At 45.6% G+C, this 24,789-nt stretch overlaps 1 protein-coding gene across 2 annotated transcripts in view; it reads right to left on the reverse strand.

Moving 5' to 3' along the window:
- Positions 1-24,789, reverse strand: part of LOC144173266 (uncharacterized) — a 107,619-nt gene that overhangs the window by 78,031 nt on the left and 4,799 nt on the right. The window contains exon 2 of one of the 2 annotated variants that reach the window (XM_077701753.1): positions 1,819-1,920. In XM_077701753.1, the coding sequence (XP_077557879.1) occupies positions 1,819-1,920 (102 nt within the window). Of the gene's footprint in view, positions 1-1,818; positions 1,924-24,789 lie in introns of both variants that reach the window. The other variant, XM_077701752.1, reaches the window with a different exon arrangement.

Consider the following 24,789-nt stretch of genomic DNA (forward strand, 5'->3'; position numbering starts at 1 on the left):
AAAGGAAGCTATTTAAATGGAGAACTTGCAACAAGCGCTGCATACAAATGGATTGTTCCGGTACCTTTACTTACGTCAATTGCGAACGGAACCAATTGGTTGCGCTTGCATATATGCACGCGGTTTTTCTGGCGGGATTGAACAAAAATCGCCTGCAGCTTGTAAGCCTGCCCTAACGTGCTATGCGGATTCACCTGGCAAATAAAAAAGCACGCGGTATCCGGGGGGAGGGGGTTCGGATTCTTGCTGCTGAAGGCTAGAGGGTCCTCGGATGGGTAATCAGATATGCGCTTACTGATAATTAAGCTACTTGTTAAATCGCTAACAACGCGCCGACTCATTAATAAGGTACTTGTTATCGTGCTAACTCCCGCGTCAGGTATAATGCCACAAGTCTCGGGCCAGGTATGCCCCTCCTCATAACTAGATATTCTTGCTTTGCCTTCTGAGAAAACAGCGCTGACGCTGGAGGCGCCGGAGGCTTCGCCGCGTGAGGTTGCCCACTGCTGAGAGCATAACTGGCGACGTGGTGTGTTCGAAGTAACCGGTGGGTTCGCGATCCCATTCAAATTACCAGGCGTTCTCGCACACTCAAATGCACACAGCGGGAGTGGTACCCTAACGTCAGTTCGAAGAAACGGGAAGTTTAAACAAAACGGTTAGAATTAACGAGACTGGAAAGTATCTCGTGCCGCTGATGCAACACAGATTAGTTTGTGCTTTCGGGTCCTCGAAGTACTTGCGTCGCAAACACACACATACTGCTGCTACTGTACTACAAATATGTTATGTCTTAATATTTTAGCGTAATGACTCACTGCCATCGATTTATGCTTGTTAAAAGTGTTAAAGAAGTGAAGCAATACTGGCATGAGCAGCTGTTGATTGTTATTAGTTTGAACTTAGTTAAAAAAATGTGGCCCACCGCCTTGCGACTAATTTCAAGAACATAATGCCGTTGTTGGCAATTTTATGGTAACAGCTCAGGGCTCCCACTGAAGGCGAAATTTTGCGTCTGCAGATTTAGTTTAACACTACAAAAATCATTTCGTCTTTTCTAGAAAAAGTGCTATTTTTCGCCTTTTTCCTCGCATATGCGCGCCAATTTTGCACATCGTTTTTATCTATATAATCTTTTTCAAATTGCAATGAACAGTACCTTAATTACAATAAATTTTGGTTCGTCTTTTGCCTGAATTATGAAGCCTTACATTGCCCAAAGTATTGTGTTTCGGCTACATCTTAGTTGTTACAGGCCGTCGTTGCTGACAGAAGTACAGATCTTCAATCCGTTGATGCCTTAAATTAGGCCTAACGTTATGAGTGGAACCAACAAAAAACTGAAAGGGCCAATCCAATCTATGGAAGAGGTATGCCAGCGAAATTGTCGTTGAACGTGGTTTGTTCCCGCGCATATTCCTAGAGCGCGTTGCGCCGTCTCGTCATACCGGTTTCTGGCCGTGCTCTAACGCACGCACCCATGTTTTGCATACACCACGTATGATGTCATATTACCGCGGTGACACCACACTTCGCCGCCACAAGCGCCACCGCGATCGCCGCACTTCCTATGCATCTGCCACAACCGCTGCTGCAGTGGCACTTCTGACTCGTGTGACGTCATCACCACACAAGCGCCGGTCCCGTGCAGAGGCGCCACCACCACACCCTTTCCCCAATCCACAGCCATAATTCTTGCCGCCACTACGGCCGCAAGTCGGCCAAGATACCGCTTCTAGGAACGCACGCGGGGTTTGCATACAGGTGGTAAAAGTAAACAGTTTTGCTGAAAAATGCAACGAAACGAGGACAACTCACCCTGTCCGAACCAGGACACTTGTCTCGCCGCTGCCGCCGCAGCACTCCTTTCACGATCGGGACTCCATTCGGGCAGCCGTTCCGCCCGCGCCCATGCATCAGCTTCTGAAACGACAGTTCGGGTTCATCAAGAGGAGGGAAAAACCGAGTACTGAGGCTCAGTAACTGTTACGCGGTCACACTACAGCCTCTCACGACAAACCCAATCTCCAGATCTTGTGCGGTGAACTTCTAGAGTTGTCTTGCAGCAGACAGATCCGACAAACATTTGCTGCTCTTTAGCCAGAAGTGTACATGGAGCAGTGTACAGTGGTGACGACGTGGCGTAATTCACATAGCGCAGGCGTATTTAAAATGAAGTTACATGCATAGTAGGCTTACTCGCGTTTTTTTTTTTCGCGTCTGTTCAATTATGAAGGCTTCCTCATCTTGTTGTCTTACAGTGTCGCCCCCTCCTTATTTTATCAGAGTCTGCAGCATGCTCTTAGACTGCAGTTAAGGCGTCTATATTTGCTTACATACGCAAACATTAGAAGGGCCAACGCCGTGGTTGGCCGACTCGTTCTGTCCGCCTCCGCACCTGATCAGAATCAATAACGTGGTAACCAGCGGAAACATTTAAGGGCCTTCTACTCATTACGTTGTGTCTGTTACATACGTTGTTTCCTACACGCCTCCTTCCCCTTGACCTCGACCACCGACTACTATTGTCACTTCCCGGGAAGGCTATCCAAGTCAACAAATCATGCCTGCCAGCGCTATCCTTCTCGTACACACCACCAATATTTCAAAGAACCAGCAGCCTGTAAAGCGTGCTTTTCCACACTAAGACTCATGCTGAGGAAAAGCTTACCACACGCAATAACTCGGTTTCCCCGCCGGTTTCAGAACGCTCCCCTTGCTGCATCTCGTGCCTCTAGTTGTACTCATAAGCGGATACTAAACAAAAATACAGACTGACGGCATTATTATAATGCAGGCCTTTTCCCGAAGCCAAGACTGCTGTCGCAGTGGATTGTTTGAAAGGGCTAGCTTCCCCATCATAGTATAGGGACGGAGAAAGCAGTGTCGTGGCTTTGGGTGAAAATGTACGCAGTCCTGTTTTGGTCAACTACAGTGACAAAGCAATTTACTTAAGTTTCTACGTCAACATAGGCTTTAAAAACCTGTGAAGTGCTTAAACACTGACACGTTAATTTAGATGTATGTTGGCGGCGTTGTCGTACGTACATTTTAACAACACAGCTGTTTAAGCTTTTAGTTCCGTCGTCCAGCATTACCAGGAAAAAATACCGAGAAAAAAGACTGAGCGCGCATGAGCGTGCGGCTCATGAGGGACGCCCGGCGTCGTCGAGGATTCCGCGTGGGCTTGCGCCACGTGAGGAGCTCGCAAAAAATACCTAGAAAAATACCGAGCGCACGTGAGCGTGCGCCTCGTGAGCAGCGCCCGGCGTCGGCCAGCTCGACGTTCGAGAACACTCTGCCGAGCGTTTGGGACGTGATCTCTCGCGTGCTGTTTTCCTCGCCAGTTCACGTGCTTTCGCGCCTGAAGTGGGGAGCAGAGACTCCGAGTTCGCGCTACAGACGCCGAGTTCACGAAGTTGGTTGCCGCGGGTTCTAGCGTGGGCTATGGTCCCCTTTGGGAAAGAAGTGAAGGCTTGCGGACAGAACGATCCGGACCTGCCAGTCATGCAGAACTTTCAGCGGCAAGTTCAGAAATCCATGTGAGGTGCAACAGCCGGGTCTGCGACAAAGCGAGAGGGGCCGCCAGCTCTGCTGCTTCTCCGGCCTTGCACCACTAGTGGAGGATGCGGCAATTTTTTTATTTTTGTTTTTTGGATAAACTAGCGGCTCATGCAGCGCAAAATCAGGACATAAATTGTAATTGTCTACAAAACACCGCCAATAAATCCCCAATGGCGGCGAAGGAGTGCGGCATTCCACTCGACCCAAAATGTCGCGGTATCCGCCGACCTCATGATGATGGTGGTATCCATTGGGCGATCTAAAATTAATATTTTCGCATTAACAACTCATAGAAAGTGCTTTGGTCTCCAGATGCAGAAGAGAGGGCGATTGTTATCAAGAAGCGTGTCGTTAAATCGCCAGCGGCGAGGGAATGGACACGGATATCGGCGACACGTATCAAGGAGACCCGGTCTTCACGTTCCAAAAAGAAGAAGTGCCGCAATAATTTCTGAAGCTTCTACGTTTGCAGCTTCGTCAGCTCTTACACCAACTGGTTACCCAGGCTGTTTTGGTTTGTGGCCGCCGTGTACGCATAGCAGGAAACCTGAATCGATCCTAAATGGATAGGGGCACTGAAGTACACACTAACCCTTTCATATTCCCTATATCCTAAAAATGCTTAGTTGACCTCGCAGTTTTTGGTCGTTTTCCTCCAGTTTTATTTTTGTTTTGTTACTATTTTATAGTGGGTCATCAGTATTTCTTTTTTAATTTCTAAAGCACTTTCCTGCGTTTTATTTTCAATATCTGTAAGTTTCTAATGTCGCCGCTGTCCGCACAATCTCCAACGCTCATGCCATCTCACTATTGACATCCCTATCTGGAGTAGCAAGTTCTTCTCCTAGCATGCCCTCCCTCCCTCCCCTTGTCTCTCTCTCTATCTCTATCTCTCTTTCCTCCTCTCCCTCTCAATATGTCCCTCTCTCTTTCGTTTTCTCTCGCTCTATCTTCTTCTCTCTCTCTATCTCTTCCTCCCTCTGTCTCCCTCCCTCCCGCCCTTCCTCCTACCTCTCTTTATTTTCCCTCGCTTTGTCTCTATCGCTCTCCATCCTCCCTCCCTCCATCCCTGTCTGTCTCCCTCCTCCTTTCGTGCTCCCTCCCTCTCTCCCTCCTTATCTCTCTCTCTTTCTCTCTCTCTACCTCTCATTGATCTTGAAATGTAAACTTTTTACAATTTGGGGCCCCTGCTATCAAAATGGTTGAGGCTGGTGCTACCCCTTCAGCTAGCTTAACGATCAGGTCTTTCTTCTCCGTGTTTATGAAAAGTCTAGAAGATGTCAAGTTGTTAAGCCGAAAGCTGGAACAAACGAGAGAAAAGCGTCGCATACATCGGCAAAAAAAGTTAACGTGCACAAAAAGAAAGAATGGATGGATGAATGGTAAAAAGCCCAATGCAGTTTTTATGTACCGTTCGCACAGTGCTCAGTGATACTCAGTAGTTCTTTACTGTCAGTGTCTGACACTCTTCGTAGATGGTTTTGCAGCAGGGCATGGGCTTCGGTATGAAGGTGCAAAAGGGCAAGCCACACCAGTACTTGACATCTCCTTCGCCCTCTCCCTTTCTCTCCGGAAAGCAACGAGTTTGCCCCCCCCCCCCCTCCCCCTCCCTCAAGACAAAATCCTGCCGACGTTCATGTGGCAGGGATGATCTTAACGCACGTAGGATGGCGGTGCCATATTTACGTACAACGCCATCATGGTGAACATTATCATGTATCTCACCGTCACAGACACCGCTTTGATGCCTGCGCACACCTCTTTCGGTAAAAACTCAGCGACTGCCAACTGGCAGCGTTTGCATACGTGCGTTGATTGGCTGATGCGTTTTTTTAATTACGAAGTTTTGTGTGCGCCACGCGTATAAAATGAGAGTGTTAGTAGGAATGCATTATTGCCAAACTCTTTAAGGCATAGGACGCTTTGTTTCTTGCATGCTTCACACAAGCACAGTTGCCCTCGCCTCCAGTTTGCCCAGCAATGTGAGACCCCGCAACCACTTGTCGCAACGACATGACCGCAGCTGTCCTTGCAACTTGGGTTAGGATGTATGAAATTCATCTCCTTGACCGTACGTACGTACGTACAATTTTTTGAACGTACGTACATGTATGCATCTACAAACGTTCGAAAAATAAAATGCACATAATCTTACGGATCATGTCCTCGCCCCACTGGTTCAAAGCAGAAATCACAGCAATTCGGTTACAATTACAGTACTTTTGTTTTGGAAGTGTCCACAAGTTCTACAGGATGGTACAGGGTGGAGCAGTAGGCGGACAATCATTGTGAAGGAGCTGTCATTATTTCGTCGTTTATGCAGCGGGCTACATGCTACGGTGTGGTAATTTTGTCGAGATGAAAACTTCCAAATTAGTTCGTCCTTATCTGTACTCTTTCAAATTTTGCTTATCCAACTGATGCTATATTCGTTCAAAATTGCCACTCAAGATGCTGCTATAATTTGAGAGAGCTGCCACTTTCACTAAACAAAAATTAAAGTCGTTCCACTCAATGTGAAAGCTGCCGGAAGTGCAAAGCAGTGATTCGCCATAATGGGCTATAGCGCCGTTATCCGCTCACTGCTACCACCCACTGCAATTCAAATTTCCCGCCTCCGCAGTGCTCGCGCACCCCCTGCCTGAAACAGCGCCAGCGGGAGTTCGGCTCTTTTTGTTTTTGCCTTTCCTCCGGCATGTGCCGGCGTTGCACCGCCACTTCTTTTCCATTACTATTGTAAAAACCAACCCAACGAGCGTTCCTAATTAAATGAACGTGGGCGCTGCCGGTTCATTACATATATTTTGCCTCAAATGTACCTGCAGTTTTCTTTGCACTAAAGAACGGGGAGATATATGACAAGCGCCAGCGGTTCACGAGTTTCGAATGCTTATGACTGTAAAAACCGCTTGGTTTTCGAAGCCTCAGTGGGACGCCGCTATGACGGAACGCCGTGGGGCTCTGCTTGGGTCCATCGAGCGAGCTACGACAAGACGAGCACCTAAAGTGCTCTGCACTTAAAAAATAAGCACACGTTACGTTAGCTACAGTGAGTTGGTGTCCGCGTATGAATAAAATTCACCAAGCGAAAACTGAAGTGCATTAATATAGATTGTATCTTATTTGACTTCAACTGCTATTACAAGGCATTTTAAGCTCACGAGCGTCAGTTGGCCTGGGTGCCAGTCACATGTAGCTACAAAAGCGCCCTTTTATTGTACGATTGTTTTTACGTTAAGATGCTACAGCACTTGTCAGAAAGGTTGAGAAAACACCACATGTGTTACGGATTCAGAATGTCATTACCTCAGCACACAAATTTTTAACTAGTCCCTAACCAGTCCTACGAAGTGTCACGAGTCGGAGGACAGTAGAAATATACCAGCACGCACATTTTAACGTGAACGAAAGAGCTCTTACACAGGAATTTTTATATTCCCTTTCTTGCAAACGCAGCCAAATGTGGCCGAACGTACATTCAGAGAGATAGAGCAAGTCGGCTTCACCACCATGCTCGAGAACGACAAATCAGCCTGACCAAATATGCGAATTTTGTAAATGACGGGAACCAGCATGTGATTTGAAAGAAAAAGAAAGCTCGTTATGTTGTTGCCGTAATTGACAGCGTAATATAAACATGATTTCGTTCTTCATCGTTAAGGTGTCAGCATGCTGTCAAGCTTAAACAATGACTTGACACTATTGTTACCTATAGCAATCATTTGTTTGCTGTTTAATCCCAAGTCACATCGGTCAACGTCGGCACATAAGAAGGAAATGCTAGCAAAACTATTTCTTTTGTTGGCACTGGTTACTGCAGAATCATACGCCTTGTAAGAAAAAAAGGAAAAGAGTGAAGCCTGAAACCTGTTTTTGGAAAGAATAATTGAACCCTAACAAAGCGAAAAAAAGCTAAAAAACGAGCCGAAATCCTTGTACAATTAGGAAATCATTTCGTTTTGTTGGGACACTAATAGCGTAAGGCCATGTTCAGACTACCGACCCAAAAACCATGTCCTGATCTATGGACGTAAAAAAAAAAAAAAAAAAAACGGCGTGTCACGCAGTTCGGTTGGCTGAGACATGAAATGACGTCATTCTTTAAAGTTATTACGACAGTCGCGGCAACAGGCTGAACCCAGCTTAAGAAGGAAGCAGTGTTTTTGATATACTGTTCGGTTTCAATCTATAGATATATCGGTTCAGGATGCAAGGTTTGCTTTCTTAGCAACTTAGTTTTTTTTGCGTGATCAAAATATGTGTGCACTTAATGTGCAACCCACGCTTAAGTACAAAAGTGAACACTGTGTTTACATGAACAAACTACATTTAAAACATTCTCCCTGCCCTTGCTCGTCTGTCGCCCGACTTGGCAGTTTGGCCTCATGACTTGAATAAAAAATAGCCATTCATTCTATTCTATTATAAATTTAGTCCTTACATGCGTTTGGCTTTTAAGGGCTTTTCATGCGATGTAGATGCGCCCTAAAATGTTGTACACACCTAAATTATTTTACTACTGACCTATATTTATGATCTGCACCCTGATTGGTCGAATGCAGCGGGCACGGGCCAGCGCGAAATAATTCACAAGCCTTCGCTCCGCAATCGCAGTACCACCAGCACATCTTATGGAGGAACGTTTGAACCAACTTCAGTCCGCTGAACTTAGAAGACGCACTCACCTTCTCCGTTCCGCCACCTTGCTTTAGCCAATCAGCGCACTGCATATTATCACTTCCAGAGCGCATTTCTGTGCTCTCGAAGACGGCACAATACTGTCTGTCACCAACTGTAACACTCGTGGTACGTGAAATTAGGCTCACAAGTCTCGCGGGGCGCTTCACAACTCAGCGATCCCCTCTGCTGCGTTCGCTTTCCTCGAAGTGCGGCGAAGCGGCTCGTCGGCTTCGCCTGCTGCCTTGCGACGCCTTCGCCGCCGCCGAGGCCGTCGAAGGAAGATCCTCCCGCGATCGACGCCGAATGTGCGTAGTGGGAATGACGGCGAAGCAACCTTACGAACTGCCGGCCCCGCTGGTTCGGCTCGAGCGTTTTATATATCCAAGCCAGGGTGCCTTTGATCAAATTTGCGGCGGCGGCGGCGGCGGAGGCCGCGGCTGCTGCCCGGAGAAGAAGGGCGATGGGGGCGAGGGTAGGGCGGCCGCACATGCGGAGCGAGGGCGGCGAGGTGGCGGTAATTTGGACACGCAAGCAAGCATCGGGCGCGGCGGCCGCCGAACGAGCGGTCGGCAGCGCACCACGTCCCGTAACTCGGTTATAACCCCTGAGGCCCCTCTCCTCTTCCTTAGCCTCTCCTCTCCTTCCTTCGGCCCCACGGAACACCCTCCTCCCCTCCTTCACGTCCCAAGCAGGCACGTGTTTGCGGCCGGCAATAGAAACTGGCGAAAAATAACAACCACCAGGCAGGGTGAGTCGATGGGATAAACTGTCCGCCCTCGCTAACTGTGGGCGGCTAAACTTGGTACAAATACCCCCCCCCCCCCCCCCCCAAAAACAAAAAAAAAAACAGCGTTGTGTGTGGTGACTGCGTTCAGTGACACTTACCCATGTCGGAGACAGCGGCAAGAGTTGCGAAGATTCGACTGATTTTGCGAATGTATAAGACTTCGCTATTTCGGTATACTTCTGCTCAACAAAAGTATTTTGGAAAGGTCAGCTGCTATGTCGCGCAAAAGTACTAGGATGAATTGTTACACGCAATCTCTTTCTGTTCTCCACTGAGACGAAATAAAAATAGGACATGAGAGGGCGCCTCAAAGAAATATTTTAAGAAGCACTTTTCCATTCTATTGGAACACAATATGACTCCGCTAGCAACAACCAGTGCATTAACTCGAGTCACGACCCTTTCCCTTAAAATTTTATTGTTCAGCTCGTAAATCTGTTGTAAATATGAGTTCGAGGTGTAAAAATATATAATGAAGGTTGCTTTAGCGCCAAAACTCTGGTCGGCACCAAACCAGAAAGTAAAGCTTATTTACTCAAATTGTGGCTTTTAAAAGGGTGCCGCAGCATCGCAATCAAATTCTTGCCTGTTTGAACTAACATAAAATGTACCTGCTGAAACCGAGCTGCTTTATAATGAAAAGGAAGATTTTCGCTCCTTCAAAGTGGTGTGAAACGAACGGCGTGTTTTAAAGCACGTTGTCATCGAAAAATTTCGGATCCCTGTGACGTCCACCTTAACAACTTTGTGTGACCAAAAAAATGAAAAGGGAAGAGGTCACAATTTTCTTTCGCACCTGGAGGAGCTTGCGAAAAACTCCAGCGTGGTGTTAAAATCTTGACCTTGCCTTAGCGGCACGGTGCCTGACGTGCACGTAGCGATTGAAACCATACATTTTATTGCGAACTTGTAATGGTCAGCTTTGTTTGAAGAACGTCGAAGGAGAGCCACCCCGCGTACATCCTTCTAGGGCGGTATATACTCGATGAACACTGTACGCCCCAGGAGAAGCATTTGGGGCTTAGTTCTTTAGCTTCTGGAGGGAACAAACCTCTTCGACTCTGTGTTTTTCAACGAGTAGTCTTTTTATAAAAAAAACTCTAGTTGATTCCTCTGTAATACGAATCGGTAAAACACGAAAGTGAAATGTGGAGCGAATTATGCAGCTGAGTATGATTTGCGGGTCGGCGGTTCTCTTGAGGGCGTGCTTGGCGAGCGACGTCCTGCTGGCGGGTCGCTTCGGCAAAGGTGTACTTTTGTCATTTACGTTACGGATATGCCGTCAGCGAGATCTTGGTGTATACCGGCATAAAACACTTTCGTGTTAAAATATAAAATCCGAAAACGAACAACCCTAAGTATAACGTTCTGCTGATGATGATGCTGATGATTTCTATTGATTTCCACTTTGTAGCGGGGTGATGATGTCATCTTACCAAAAAGGACTAATATACCTATGTTTTATACTCTTGGTTTAATACTAGCGCTGCTTAGGGCAGGCACAAAAAGCTTATTAGACACAAAAAAACTTTTTTTTTCTGTTACGGGTGATAACTGTCCTAGGCAATATTCCCCTCTCTGCTTTTCGTCCACCAGCATTCTAATCTCCTTTTTGAAGCCTAGACCGCCTTGAAGTTCACTTCCTCTGTCCTACCCTTAAATCCTAGGGCTTCTGGAAGCCGAATATTTCCCTGGTGTAGATTTGGATAGATACCCTCACATTCTAACACTATGTGACGCATAGTTTCTGTTTCTTTTCCGCAGACGGCGCATACCCCATCATTTTGTGAATACTTCCCCACAAAGCCCTTAGTTCGCAAGCAACCTGCTCTAGCCTCAAAAAGCAAAGAACTATCCAGGGAATTATCGTAGAAATTTTCCTTTCTGATGTTCAATTTTTCAGCCGTGTACATATGTAACGACGTTTTAGCTTCCATTTTTGCTCTCCATTTATTCGTTTCAATCTGCCTTGCCTCTGTTTTGGTTACTTTGGCTGTTTTGGATTCTCACTTTTAGTACTAAAGGTGGCTTCCCAGCAAGAAGACCCTGTGTGCAGGGGTGCACCCTTTACAGGCCACTTGCTTCGTTGTACTGGCGTCACTTCCGTGATGGATATGACGTAAGTGAAATCTTCGTGAATCCCGGAATAAAACACCTTCGTGTTAAAAAAAGGTGTTTCTTTGGTGCTGCATGTTAGCAGCACAGCTTGCAAGGCTAGGTCCATTCGTATGCCAACACACACTAACTTACCCTTCCTCCCTAACAAAAATTTTCCCTACACGAGAAATGTCTGCGTTTATCTACAGCTGGTGTTTTGCGCCACCTCCCGAGTAGTTTACGGCGTCCGGTCGTGTAGATCATAAAAATATGCTGTGATTATTTAGTTACAGAGGGTGCTGAGGGCGAAGCAAGATACGGCGCTGATAAATCCCGTTGGAGAAAACACGAGCTAAATGTTCGTGTCTCAAGCCAAGCCAAAGATAAAACACTTTGTCTGGACATCATTCGAAGAGCTACACCTGTGAATGCATTTGTGAACGGTAGCGTAGCTCGGTTCCAGAATAAAAACTTTCGGGCATGTTGTAACGGGGGGCAAAACAGTTCCTCTGGTGGGCGAAGCGGAGTATGGTTGTAACTCTGCGGTTTTTTGCGGATCCTTGGATTTGTGACTCTTTCGCGTGCACGGTCAACAGTAAGCACAAATTTTCAAACTGCGCGCATGATTGCTACTTGGGGAAAAATACCTTTAATTCTTGGTTGAAATGCCTGCATTTTTAAAGAGCAGCGTTTTTATATACTGAGAATAAAGGAACAGTCGTAAAAAAGTGAACTTCCACAACAAGAAATTGACGGTAATAACACTTTGTTCCAAAAATAAATACGGTCACAACCAAGTCGCATGTGCCACTTTAAAAGAAGTATTATTTCTCAACAAAAACTTATCTGCAGAAAATTAATTAACAAGAATGGGGCAGAAACCTCTTATTTGGGAATTTTCGTAAAATGTGGAGCCTTCATAGTGTAATCTTCTCCGTCGCTTTTTTTTTTTTTCAGTCGACACGGCAGAGTTGACCAAGTCTGTGCAGTTTAAAGGATCTGAGCGAAGTTATTGGGCTAGGTTACTATTGTCTAGTTTATGCTGTACCTGGAAGCGCCCGCGACAGTGGAAAAAAGAACATTTAAACATTTGTTTTCTTCGACGCAGGTTCTGACCCAGGCAACTCATTTTTTTTAGGTAAGCTTCACTGCGGTACTTTAAATAAAATGGACAAGCCACCTTTACAAAGCTCAAATTACTGTGTAGTGGGTTAAATTTCTTTAAGGCAAGCCCGTTTAAAGTCGCCTTCGCTACTATTTCAAAACACACTGCTAAGAAGACATCTTTCAGGGGCCATATAAGCTATCTTATATCAAAATATAAAGGCACTACAGTTTTTTTTTTTTTCTTGCTGTGTCACTGGAGTTCTACCCCTTACGTTCGAAATGAGGGCACGGTGTTTAGACGGAAGCAGTCTTAAAATGCTACGCATCAAAAGGAAACGAAACGTTAAAATGTTGGTCCCGGCATTATGCACAGACTTGTATCGTTGATTCCATTTTGTGGGCTCGACAAGTCGCACAATAACATCGCCTAAAAAAGTAACGCTACTAGTTACACATAATGGTGCTGTGATTGGAAACTCCATGGCTGAGAACAATCTGTATAAATACAGCAACAACAACAAAAAAAATGGAACACTGACTGTCCCATCACAAGATAAAACGTTGCCGGGGCGTTGAAAAATTAGCGACAACCTAATTTACAGCATAAAAACTCAATAATGTTCTGAATAGAAGGGAAAATAAAGCCATTGCAATAATATTAGAACACACACAAAAAAACTTCACAAACAATATCAATTAAAAAATGCAACACGCTTCTAGATAACGACAGAGACCGTGCTGATATGGCGAAAACACTTTGCATAAAATTTCTAACCGCCTTTTACATACACACTAACCCCATTTTTCTCTTAATTTTGCCTTGAGTTCTGTTTCTCTAGAGCGTTCATAAGGGTGTGCAAATTTTATCATTTCACTGGCACTGGCAGTGCCCTCGGCTTGCTTGACTTGGAAAGAAACCGGAAGCCAGGTGTAGGTTCCAGTCGTAGAGGGTCAGTTCTGCGTAGTTAAAAGCAGCAATGCAGATTGTACCCTGGACGTATGTGGAAAGCTTGCCTTCAGCTTCAGTTGTATAGCTAGAAGAGCTTTTTTATTGTGTACCTTTGTCTCATTTGTTCTCTGCTTGATTCTATTTTCCCCTAACGTGAATTTACTTCGTTCGAAAGAGACCAACAAATAGGCTAGCAGAATATTTGCCACGCACGAACCTTTCACGTTTTCAGCATTTAGTGGCTTCTGACACAACCCTGCCGTCGCCGATGATAGTTGTCTTTTTGAAGTGGGTCCGTAGAAATGCTTCAGATTAACATCTACTGCATAGTTATTTATTCGCATTTCATGTGCATTTGACGCGGCCGAGATTAACGCAACCAGCAATATCAAGAGTGATGATGGATGCGATCCTAATGATATAGTGGCCAATCACAACATAAAAGCTGAGGAATCAAATGCCTTCTTTTTAAAGGGAACAGTACCTCGTCGTCTCCTTCTGACGTTCAGGAGATGTCACGATATGTTACGAAATGTTAGGCACAAAACGTTATGCACGCTTGGCACCAGCGAACATTTTCCGGTTCGTACGTACAGGCGGCCACAAATAAAACGGATCAAGTCAGCGGTGCACGAAAACTATCGGGTGACGCCTTCCGGCGCAGCAGTGACTGTAGAGATAGCTGAGTGCGCATAGGGGTCCTTCGCTAGTCGTCACTGCATGCCAGTTATTTCGATTTTGGCGGCAGGGCATTGTTTGTCCCCAGTGTAGGACCCGCTGGCTCCTTGCGCGGCGCGCCCAGCGATCGGCAGGCTCTTTGCAACGGCCGGCAGCCTGCGTCATGGGCTGAAGCCGTGCAGTGATTAGCGCTCAGCTTCGAGATATTACGTGCTTCAATAGCCCGGTTATTGTAATTTTGTTGGCTTTTGCTCCAACACGAATCTACTATTCGTGTTGCAGCAAAAAAAAAAAAAAACGGTGAAAATTCAGGCGTGACTGAACGGTTGCCGGTCGGTATGTGACGAACGTAAGCGCATGCCGCATACGGCCAGGAATTGTGCCGCTCACTGGTAAGGCGGCTGCTGCATATGGCGCCACCGGGCGCTACTTTAGAGAGAAACGAAGCGCTGGGTATAAATTTTAGAAAATTGAGATTCATTGACTTGCGAAGGCCACGCATGCGCACTCGGCTATGTCGACAGCAGGCGCCGGGCCGGGAGATGTCACACGGATAGTTGTTGGGGCCCGCTCGCTTGGTCATCCCGCTCGTTATTATCCCGCTCGTTAAAAAGCACTGAATACCTTGAAAATGTTTCTTTTCTGCACACGTTTCTTGTGAATCACGGTTGCGCTGCCTGCATATACTTCCATGATGAATAGGGTTTTGTTTTACAGCGAAGCTGTTAGGCTCTCGTTGGTCGGAAAATTTTAAGTCGTCAACAAAAAACCCAGGCAGGACCCAGCAGTTGTCGCCCAAGACGCCGAGCACATGCGTCAGGCTAATCATGCGTGCAGCATAGATCTCAGTAATCGCGTAAAAAAACCACAAACAAGCATCGAAACTGCATGATGGATGATAAGGCGCCGGTGAACAATGGGAACCCTCCCCACCCATGTGTTCCGGTAAAGATTAAGTTTCAGCTGCTCTCCAAAGGGGAGTGGGTGTTAACGTCATTGGAGGGCTAGCGAACGCGTCAAGCTAGGCAGGACCCAGCATTTGCCGCCAGAGAAGGGTGAGTGTAAGCGATAAGCCCGCCAAGGAAGCGAGGAACATTTCATACCCTCCCGCTTCAGCATGTATATTGGTTTACAGCAGCATCTCTGGACATCCACTTTCGCAGGTCGGGGTGGCGTTAATTTTTTTTATTTATTATATGCACCTGGCTCCAAGAAAAGCTCTTCGCACTCGTCACGACGCATCGTGATACTTGCCATTAGGATAGTCTGCTAAGTAACCAGGGATGATCCATGGTGATAGGTAGTAATGGGCATAATCGCACACGTGATTGTAATCATACGAAGGCCGATAAGAGAAAGTGGCGATCATACCTTCTTTTCACTAACTTTGAAAAAGATTGGAGGAAGCGCGATTCCGCTCTGCGACACAGATAAGTGCGTCATCCCACCTTTCGATAGCGTGAAAACTAGCAAGAGTTTCCGGAACATTATCCCACTTATCAACACAGACGTGTCACACACGCAGCCGTACACTAACCTTATTGCACAAGCGGCTTAATGCTTCCTTCTTTAAAAAGGCCGGCGTCCACTGCATCTAAAAATTATTCAAACATTTTTTGTTGTCTTTAGTTGTGACGGTCTCGAAATATTTGGTCTGAGGTAGCAAAAACAGGTGCGTTGATTACCATTATTCAAGGAGAAACCTGCATGGAGAAAAATATAGCTCGAATTTAGTGAAGGCGATGAATTAGGCGAGAAATGCGACGAATATGAGAGACAGGACGAAATATAATAGCAATATAGAAGCCAAACCTTAGTATGACAAGAAGAAGGTGCCACAGGTGAAGGGCATACAAACACTAGACTCCAAGGAGTACACGACGTTGACGATAGGAAAGACACGTTTGGAAGCGTAAGGCAGTCGCGAGCTTGCGAAGTCACCCTCACTAGCTTTCGCTGTCGCGTGCCAAATTTAAATTATTATTTGCACCGCTTTACTCTGGCTCCGTCGCCACTATGCGCATTCTGCAATGAAGCAAAAACGATCGACCATTTCTTCTTCTCCTGCCGACGGTTCCCCTCTATAAGACGAAGGTACTCAGAAAGCACATGCAGCCGGCTAAACCTCCCGCTGTCTGCTTCCCTGATTGTGTCATTCGGGGCGAAAGAACTGGGATTCTGCCACGGGGATCTTTGCCGTGCGTTACACTCATTCATCCTAGAATCAGGCCGTCTGCCGTGTTAGATATCACTGGGCCCTGCTGGATTCCTCTGTCAAGCCTATGCGCGCCTAGCTCACTGCTTCGTCTGTAGCACATTCTCTCTTCGTGATTCTTACTTCCCAGTTTTCATTCAATGGTGTTCGTTTTCACCTTTTTTATTTCTTTCTATAATCTCCTTACTTTTATTTCTCTAGTAATCTACTGCTAATCCAGTCTAATATTTTAATATTTTCCTTTCCTTACAAAGACTACATAATTTCTTTCGGTAAGGCGCCCATTTCCTGGCCAATCCCCCTGAGTGGGTATGAGTCATTTTACTGGTACCACCACCATCAATTACTCGGTAGAGACTGCGGCATTTTGTTTCCATGTGCGTAAAAGCCAGGTACTTCCTGTGCAACCTAGCGCCATCGACTGGTTCGCTTTGAATACTCCCGCCATTCTCTCGAGCGAGCAACTTCTCAAACGAGCCCGTCGTGCGACCTGGTGGCAGAGTCGCCGGCTCTGTCCCGAACGGCCTGGATTCAAGCCCCAGTGTTTCTTACGATCTTTCAAGAATTTTTTTATGTAAAAATATTTTCCGAAATTAATTCTACGCGTTGTTTAAGTACATAAAGGTGATCTTGTATCTTTTAGGTCAATCTGGTTTGGGGTGCAGCCTATTGCCACGTTTAATTGACGTTCCGCATCGCGCGGGGGGTGCCGGGATTGTACCTAGATGGGAACGGAACGTCACGTAAGCGCTTCAATATTACAGTGTGCAACCAACTGACTTGGATGAAGATGATGCCCTTGCTGCTACTGATGATGATGACGATGACGACGACAACAACATGAATGAATGTCTTGTTGTAAAGGCGTCCTCTAGCCCCACCGATTGTTACTATCAACTACGATGATGTGGATAATCGCCGTAGTGTTGATGAGTTCAGCAGCATTTCATGGTACCCCTAGTCACATTTTTTGCTCATCTGTGATGTAAAATCGTCTAAAGCGCTAGCCGCATACATTTTAGCACACCCAAATAATATGATTTAATTCTGTTACACTAATCGTTGTATCTATTCGCGATCAATATGCCGGAATAATATCAGCGTCATTCATGCATGAACATAAGCGTTACATTTGCTTTTTTTGGTGGCTCTGCAGCAGTCTGTAATTTTTGAAAGGGTACACCTAATTTTGCTATCTTTATATCTCTGCTATCATTCAGAAAATTTACCGACGCTGCTGTTTGAAACCTTCAACTGTACCATTTTTGAGACGAAAATTTTATGTGCTCAAATCGATCGACCGGCTTCAAGATGTGATTCAGGCGGCTTTCAGAGGGTAGAGATAATAACATTATTCATTATTATTATTATCAGGAATTGATCAACGTGCACAGGAACGGCCAGCAAGCCTCTGTTCTGGCAAATTAATGAAAATATAAAATTTCGAAATAAAAACCTTAGCACAAACAGTACATACCCCAGATATAAGAAAACGTGAACCAATCTTTCATGGTACAACAAAAAGGTGAGGTCGAAAAATCCTTAACACATACAGCGTCCTACGCAAATAGCGAAACAGGAGGCCAACTACTACTGTGGAAAAATGAGTTCCGCCCGACAGAACACTAAAAGACATATACAAGACAGCTTTGTTGGAGATCATAAGAGCGAGGTATATATCGACGTCTGCAGAAGAAAGGTTACAAGTGCTCTGCTGTCTGAGCAGCATACAGCGTCTGTGACAGGAGTCGAAAGTACAAAGTTGCAGTTTCTTGTGGTTTTAAGAAGGAATGGTAGATGAAGGAGTTTAGCACCGCTAACTTGCTTACATATTATTATTTTTCTCCTCAAACGCAGTGACCTATCCCCTGGTCTATGAAGACTACCCAGACCAATGTTTCCCAATGAATGTTCTCCTACATGCTTATTTTCTATATTTTCATCAAGGCCTTACATTAAAATAGAGCAATTAATGCTTTTCTCGGTCATTGCTTACTTGCCATATCCGTACAAATTGTCAACAGCTACATCCAAGTGGCTCTTATGTTGTGCATAGGCTTGTATATTATCAATTTGTACCGTCTACTTAGGCGGTCAATGACGTCTAGCTCCATCTTGCTACCGCAAAAATCCTCTACATTTCCTACTACCTCTTTGTGCATAAAGGATTTTATCCGAAGCTCATTATTTTGAGATAACTTTGATAGCACAGAAGTGACCGCTATGCAACTTGATATCATCACACCTTCTTCTAATCTTAATGCGCTTTATAATATCCCAGAAATGTCGAGCAGCTCTTGTATTAGAACAGTTAAGATAAAGTTCTAGTGTTGAATGTTGTCAGGTTCAAATTTTACTGGCAGACTGTCTTGACTCAAAGGTTCTCAGCAACTTCTGCTGTAGCACATTCTTGAAGTGCTTTACAGCTGCTGGGGACTAGGGTCGTGAGATTTATTCCTTGGTTCATAGGGAGTTGGCAGCGGTAACTACACATAGTGAGCAGGCGAGCCACGGCTCATATGTTTCCTAGGGCGTCCATTTAGTAAAGCTGCACCTGTTTAGCTTAGTCGCAGTATAGTACCATAGTACCCGGTGGTTGATTGAATAAACATTTATTTAAAACTGTTGTCGAAGTTCTGGTCGGCTTCCTCAGTTCAAGAACCCGTGGTCTTCAGCTGCCCTCGCCGCCTTGGTTATTAGCTTGAGTTAGTTATCCAGCTCTGGTCATCCAGCTCTAGACGTTCAGCTCTGGACGTCCAGCTTTGTACGTCCAACTCTGGATATCCAGGGTATCCAGGGTCGGCTAGGATAGCAGGGCCTTTCAGGATGGAAGAGGTGATGGTAGTGGCCATGCAGCTGACCATGCAGCATGAGGTAAAGTGCCATGTTGATACGTGTTGGTTTGCAAGCGACCACAGGTATTTTGTTCTGCGTTGAGCTTGGATGTGGAGGCGGGTATTGCTGGAGTTCTTTCCGGTAGTGTTAGAGGAGGTCTCGATGTGTGTTAGATATCGTATCTCTGCCTCGAGTTGCTGAGAAAGATGGTGGCAGGGAGTGCCACCGTTGCTTTGTCTTGGCTGTCATGGAAACGCCAACGTAACCAACCTGCTACAGCCGACGGGATTAGCCACAGCAGGGGTGGTAACTAGCTTTTGCCAAAGTTAAAATGCTTTGGGCATAGTTGCCGCTTGGGACGCAGACCCTTCTTGATAGCGCAAATATCTTAGTTTTTTTCGATTACATTAAATATAAAACTAAAGTACCCGAGGTCATTCATTATTGACTATTTTATTAGTTTATGCTGCTCCTGAGCTAAATGTTTTCTCGCAACCTTCGAATGCCCCAAAATTGCAGCTACCATTGAGCTAAAGTAGGTAAATTGAAGTATATTATATCCTTCAATAAAGCCTCTGGAAATTCAAAATAAGGCTCACAGAGCTATGCAGTTTCGCAATTTTACTGATAAAAGCAAGCTTCCTACAGCACTTCTTCACTAGCTTCACAAAAAGGCGACCATAAAAGGAGAAGCAATATTCAAGGCACGTGAAGCTTGCTCGGGCTCGGTGGCGGCGAGGTGCGCGTGCCCGCTAGGAAGACACCGGTAATACTGTCGCTTCAGCAGCCCTTCAAGAGGAAGGTATCTTCGGGTGTTCAGAAGGTCGGGAGCGGGCGTCCGGGGCCCACCGCTCCGTTTTATTCGGGGGAGGCCGGCAGAGGCACGGTGACTTTCCTCCTCATCTGCAATCGCCACCTCTGCAAGGCCAAGCTCCAAGCTTTCCTTTCCTCACTCTACCCATCCAACCCCCCCCCCCCCCCCTTTACTTACGATTGGATTCTCGGCTCTAGGCTGCGACAAAATTTAACAGACTGCGAAATATTGTCTCAATGTTTTTTTTTTTTTTTTTTTTTTTTTTATGGACGATAATTATGTGCTGAAAAGTGGACTGTAATAATCTGTTTCAGCGCCCCGTTGTATGTGAGACGTTTATTGGTTTTACTGTTTGTACATAGTTCATTTACCAATCTCATTGTCATTTTCCATACCTTCCATATTCATTCCTTTCTCTTCCTGTCCCCAGTACCCTCCCCCCAGATGGAAGTAGCAGGCCCAAGATCACTTTCTCTTCTCCTTTTCAATAAACATTTACTCTCCCGACAACCGCATATGTGGACGCCGCTAGTTATCGCCACCACAATGCTTATGCAGTCACCGCACTGTTCGACCCTAAAGCACCCCCTTACCAATCACGAACTATCGTAACGCGCTCCCCTGCCGCTGCGGAAGAGGCGGCCATTGCACTTGCGCTCACTCACCGGCCTACCCCAACAATTGTTATTTCTGATTCGAAAACGGCCATTCGACATTTTGCCCGTGGTAACATTTCCCCGCAGGCTCTCAAAATTCTTCTTCGAAATCCTCCCACCTCCCACGCGGAGCTTATTTGGACTCCAGCCCATGCGGGCCTGGAAGGAAATTAAGCGGCTAACCTTGCAGCTCGAGAGCTAACCGTCCGAGCTGGGCCAAGTCGCACCCCTTCCCATGGAGCCCAATTAGCCCGTGACAGCCTGTTAACTTTCCACGAAATTACCTGCCACTACCGCCTCTCTCGCCGGCGCTACCCTCCACCCCACTGGTCGATTTCTATCGCAGAGGAACGATACTGGCGCCTTATCCAAACCAATACCCTCCCTTGTCGCGCCAGACTACATGCAATTTATACCTCAATATTTCCTTCTCCCCAATGCCCCGACTGCGGAGCCCCCGAAACAGTCTCTCATATCATTTGGCAATGCCCCCACAACTCATTCCCTCTGATCTTTTCTGAAGAGCACTGGGAGGCGGCGTTACGCAGCTCGGACCCTCAAGTCCAGCAAGGACTTGGTCAGGTCACCGGCACCCTCCATGCTCTCTCTCTCTCTCTCTCTCTCTCTCTCTCTCTCTCTCTCTCTCTCTCTCTCTCTCTCTCTCTCTCTCTCTCTCTCTCTCTCTCTCTCTCTCTCTCTCTCTCTCTCTCTCTCTCTCTCTCTCTCTCTTTCTCTCTCATGAGCCATTCCACTCTGTGCAGGCTCTGTCTGTCTGTCTGTCTGTCTGCCCTCCGACTCAGCCGCCGCGCCAAAACTTCACAGAATTCTTGAACGATAAGTTTATATAGAAAAAACCTTTCTATACCACTATATCTGGAAACGCAGTTTATACCTGTCAACATTGTTAAGTAAAGAGAAAATATCAGGCATACTTAAGGCAAAACATGAATACATAAGTGGTATTTGCAGTGTTGTTTCGATTGATTGATTGATTGATTGATTGATTGATTGATTGATTGATTGATTGATTGATTGATTGATTGATTGATTGATTGATTGATTGATTTGACGCGCCGACGCTACACAGGCGATGAGGCGTGCCATAGGGGAGGGTTCCGGATTAATTTTGACCACCTGGGGATTTTAAAAATACATGTGTGCTTGACATTTGCTATAGCAAAAAAAAATTCTCGCTGAAATAAATGTTTAAATGCAAAAATACAAAGAAAGCTCATGGCCGAGCGTAAACAAAGTCCAAGAGTAACCACAGGTTGTTCAAGTAAATGGCGCGCGAGCAGTGGATCGCGGGAAAATTGAATTGACTTGATCAAACCTTTACGGTGTTTGTCGTGGGAGGAGCGGAACGGTACGAAAAGAGCGTAAGAGGTAGGTAGAGGAGACGAGAGAATAGAGGTGTTTACGTGGCAGGGCGACAAAAGACTATCGTCTTTCGACGACATTTGCAGCGGAGCGAGCAGACACATGACCAATTTCTATTTCTCTTGAGCATTGGCAGTGGCCATCCCTAAACAAAGCGCATATATACACGCATATAACCTTCTTTTCTACAGATATTAAAAACGGTGCATATCGATAACAAATTTACACAAAATTTATATCCAAGTGATGAGACCTATCAACTTCAGGTGTAAGTCATGTTTGTATTTCGAAAATTGTGCCTGTAATAACTTTTCTGCTTAAGATGCATATTCCAGGGAGTACACGTAAAAGAATGAGGCCGAAATCATGTTTCGCGCTGCAGGGAACTTTGGTGGTGGCGTTGGTAACAGCTTTGCTAACAACGGACTTTGCTAATACGAAAATTTGCTTATAGCAGACACACCGAAACGTTCGTTTTTCAACTCCTCAGACTAGATAACACCTCGCGCTTCAAAGACTCGAGACACGTGGAGACTCGAGAGTTTTCATTCGCGGACATAACAAAAATGCATAACACCCTCGCCATATAAGCTTCGCCTAAATGTAATGGTGAGTGCGTAGTATAGCGAAACTTTTACAGAGGTAAACTTGCAAGTCAAAAACTAATAGTTGAAAATAGTCGGCAACTTTGGGCCCGTGTTAGTTGCCTTGTGCAACGCAGGGAGTATGAGATGAGCCTCGTTTAAAGCTTGATATTGTCTTTCCTCAGATGACTGAATGTACGGTTAGGTTAAGCGGCTCTAGTCACGAATATGATGAACAACGGGGGCAAAACTAAAGATCTAGTTTATACAATAAGAAGGCGCTGTAAACGATGCACAATGAGCTGAGGCTAATTCTCATAAGCTTGTTAAAACAGAAAAGGACACGCATTTTTTTAGAGGAGGGATTGAGGCAGTTATCCAAAGTTTGGAAGCTTGTACTTATTGGTGTACTGATACCTCAAATCGCCCAAACTAGCTGGAATGAAATTTATACGCACTATCTGCAGACATTTGAATCCTGCATTGTGGGGACAATTGTATATATTTGCTTTTTACTTTCGCCTTTTTGCATGTGACATACTCTAAGAGTGCAAAAAAAGAAACACAAACAAACAACAGAACAACAAACAATCACCGGCTTGCATCTGCCTTTAATAAAAAAAAAAGAGTCCACTCAATATTCAAACATACACGTCACAGCATGTCAGATAACTGTAGAGCAGTAACAAAAAAATGTATCGGTGAAATAAACATTTGAATATCAGCCAATTTTTTATTTTGTTTTGTTTTTGTTTGTTTGTTGTTGCTCTGCGGCTACCTGACTTGCCGTGACGTGTGTGCAGGAATGTACACTTTATTCTGCGTGTTTTTATTAAATACAACTCGAGTTATAATCTTCACGGATAGCCTCGAAGCCATCAAAGCGTTACGCACCCCGCCACGACGACACACTACACCTCATCGTATAAAAGAACTCTGTGGAACCTTCCAGTGTGACCATAACATCGACATACAAGTGCAGTGGATACCTGGTCACACAGGTAACCCCGGGAATGAGGAGGCCCATAGGCTCGCGAGGGAGACAATTCTCAACCCACCCCCTCGGAGTCTGCAGCGCCTTCTCTTTCACATAACCCTTCCCCTGAGGAACGCAGGAAGACACTTCGACAAGAAAGCAAGAAAGACCTCAGAGCAACGATTCCCGAGCTACAGCACCCGATACCCCGCAACATCCCACGAGCTGCACAAGTTCTTACTAACAAAGGCCCGCACGGGTTACGCCCTTACGGAAGACATCGTAGCTCGCTGGGAACACTACCACCAACACAAGAACGCACAAGTTCCACCAGACCGGCTTCTGTGCTCCCTGTGCCACCAAGATAGACCGACAATCAGCCACTTGCTGTGGTCGTGTAGGGTCCTGGAAGGAATCCGAGCACGACACAAGCCCCCCTGGTGTCACATCTCTGCAGGATTGGCTTTATCCAAGGAATAACGCCAACGACGTGCTACTTGGACTGTGGGCCTTCGTGAAGGAAGCTTACCTCGTCAACAGAACTTAAGCTTTATCGACCCTGAACCCCTTCACCTATTTCCCCCAACAGGCCAGAGTGCCATCCCTTCTATAAATAAATTTATTCATTCATTAAAGGTATTTGCTGAAATTTGGCGCTTGTTCGTTGAACTTTTATCGCTCGGTAGTTCATTTTTCTTATTGTGCTGTTAGCATCACGAATTACCAACTATCCCCTATTTCGCGACCATGTTAGCAGACTAACGTCGTTATTATGTGATTCTGCGATTTGGTGTACCAAAAGATAATTTACCCTGAGGCTATTTCGTTTCGAGAAGTACGTCCTCCGTTCACCAGGTGCCGATACTGTATCAGCATTTTTTTTTCTGTGGTCGCAATCATGGAACCAATTTTAATTACTGCGTGCTTGTTTATAAGGCTATATGTACTTGCCACAAATGAAATAGCACTCTGAGTAAAAAACAAGAATAGCATGTGGTTGCACCCGCACTAACTACCTTTGCCACGTGCATGAATGATAATCATACTTAGGACTGCCCTCGACTCCTCCACTTCATGCAGACAATTTTAGCGTCCTATTCAGAATTTTTGGTTAGTTAGTTGCGTGACGTGTGCGCGCCTTAACAGACAAGGGATAGGCTATTCAGCGCTCCCTTATTCGTTGCTTCTTACTGTCTCGCTTTCGAGCGTTAGCTAATAGGTATTTGCATTATCACGGGTAGACAGTAGGACTTCATGCACTGCTGTCTAGTATGGTACTAGCATACCCAGAACTCACTTTGCCCTTAAGTATCATCCAATCATCACAGATTCGAATCTACAGTGCTGAATCCCCTAACGAGCATTACATCTGCGCACAGTGCAAGCATAGAACGACTGAGCAAGTAACTGTCATTCTCGAGGACTCAAAATAAAACTGCATGTATGGAATAGGCGACAAGTTTCTGA

This window comes from Haemaphysalis longicornis, unplaced genomic scaffold (genome assembly GCF_048455015.1).
Source record: "Haemaphysalis longicornis isolate Haplotype H1 unplaced genomic scaffold, Haemaphysalis longicornis Haplotype H1 scaffold_3, whole genome shotgun sequence".
Classification (NCBI taxonomy): domain Eukaryota; kingdom Metazoa; phylum Arthropoda; class Arachnida; order Ixodida; family Ixodidae; genus Haemaphysalis; species Haemaphysalis longicornis.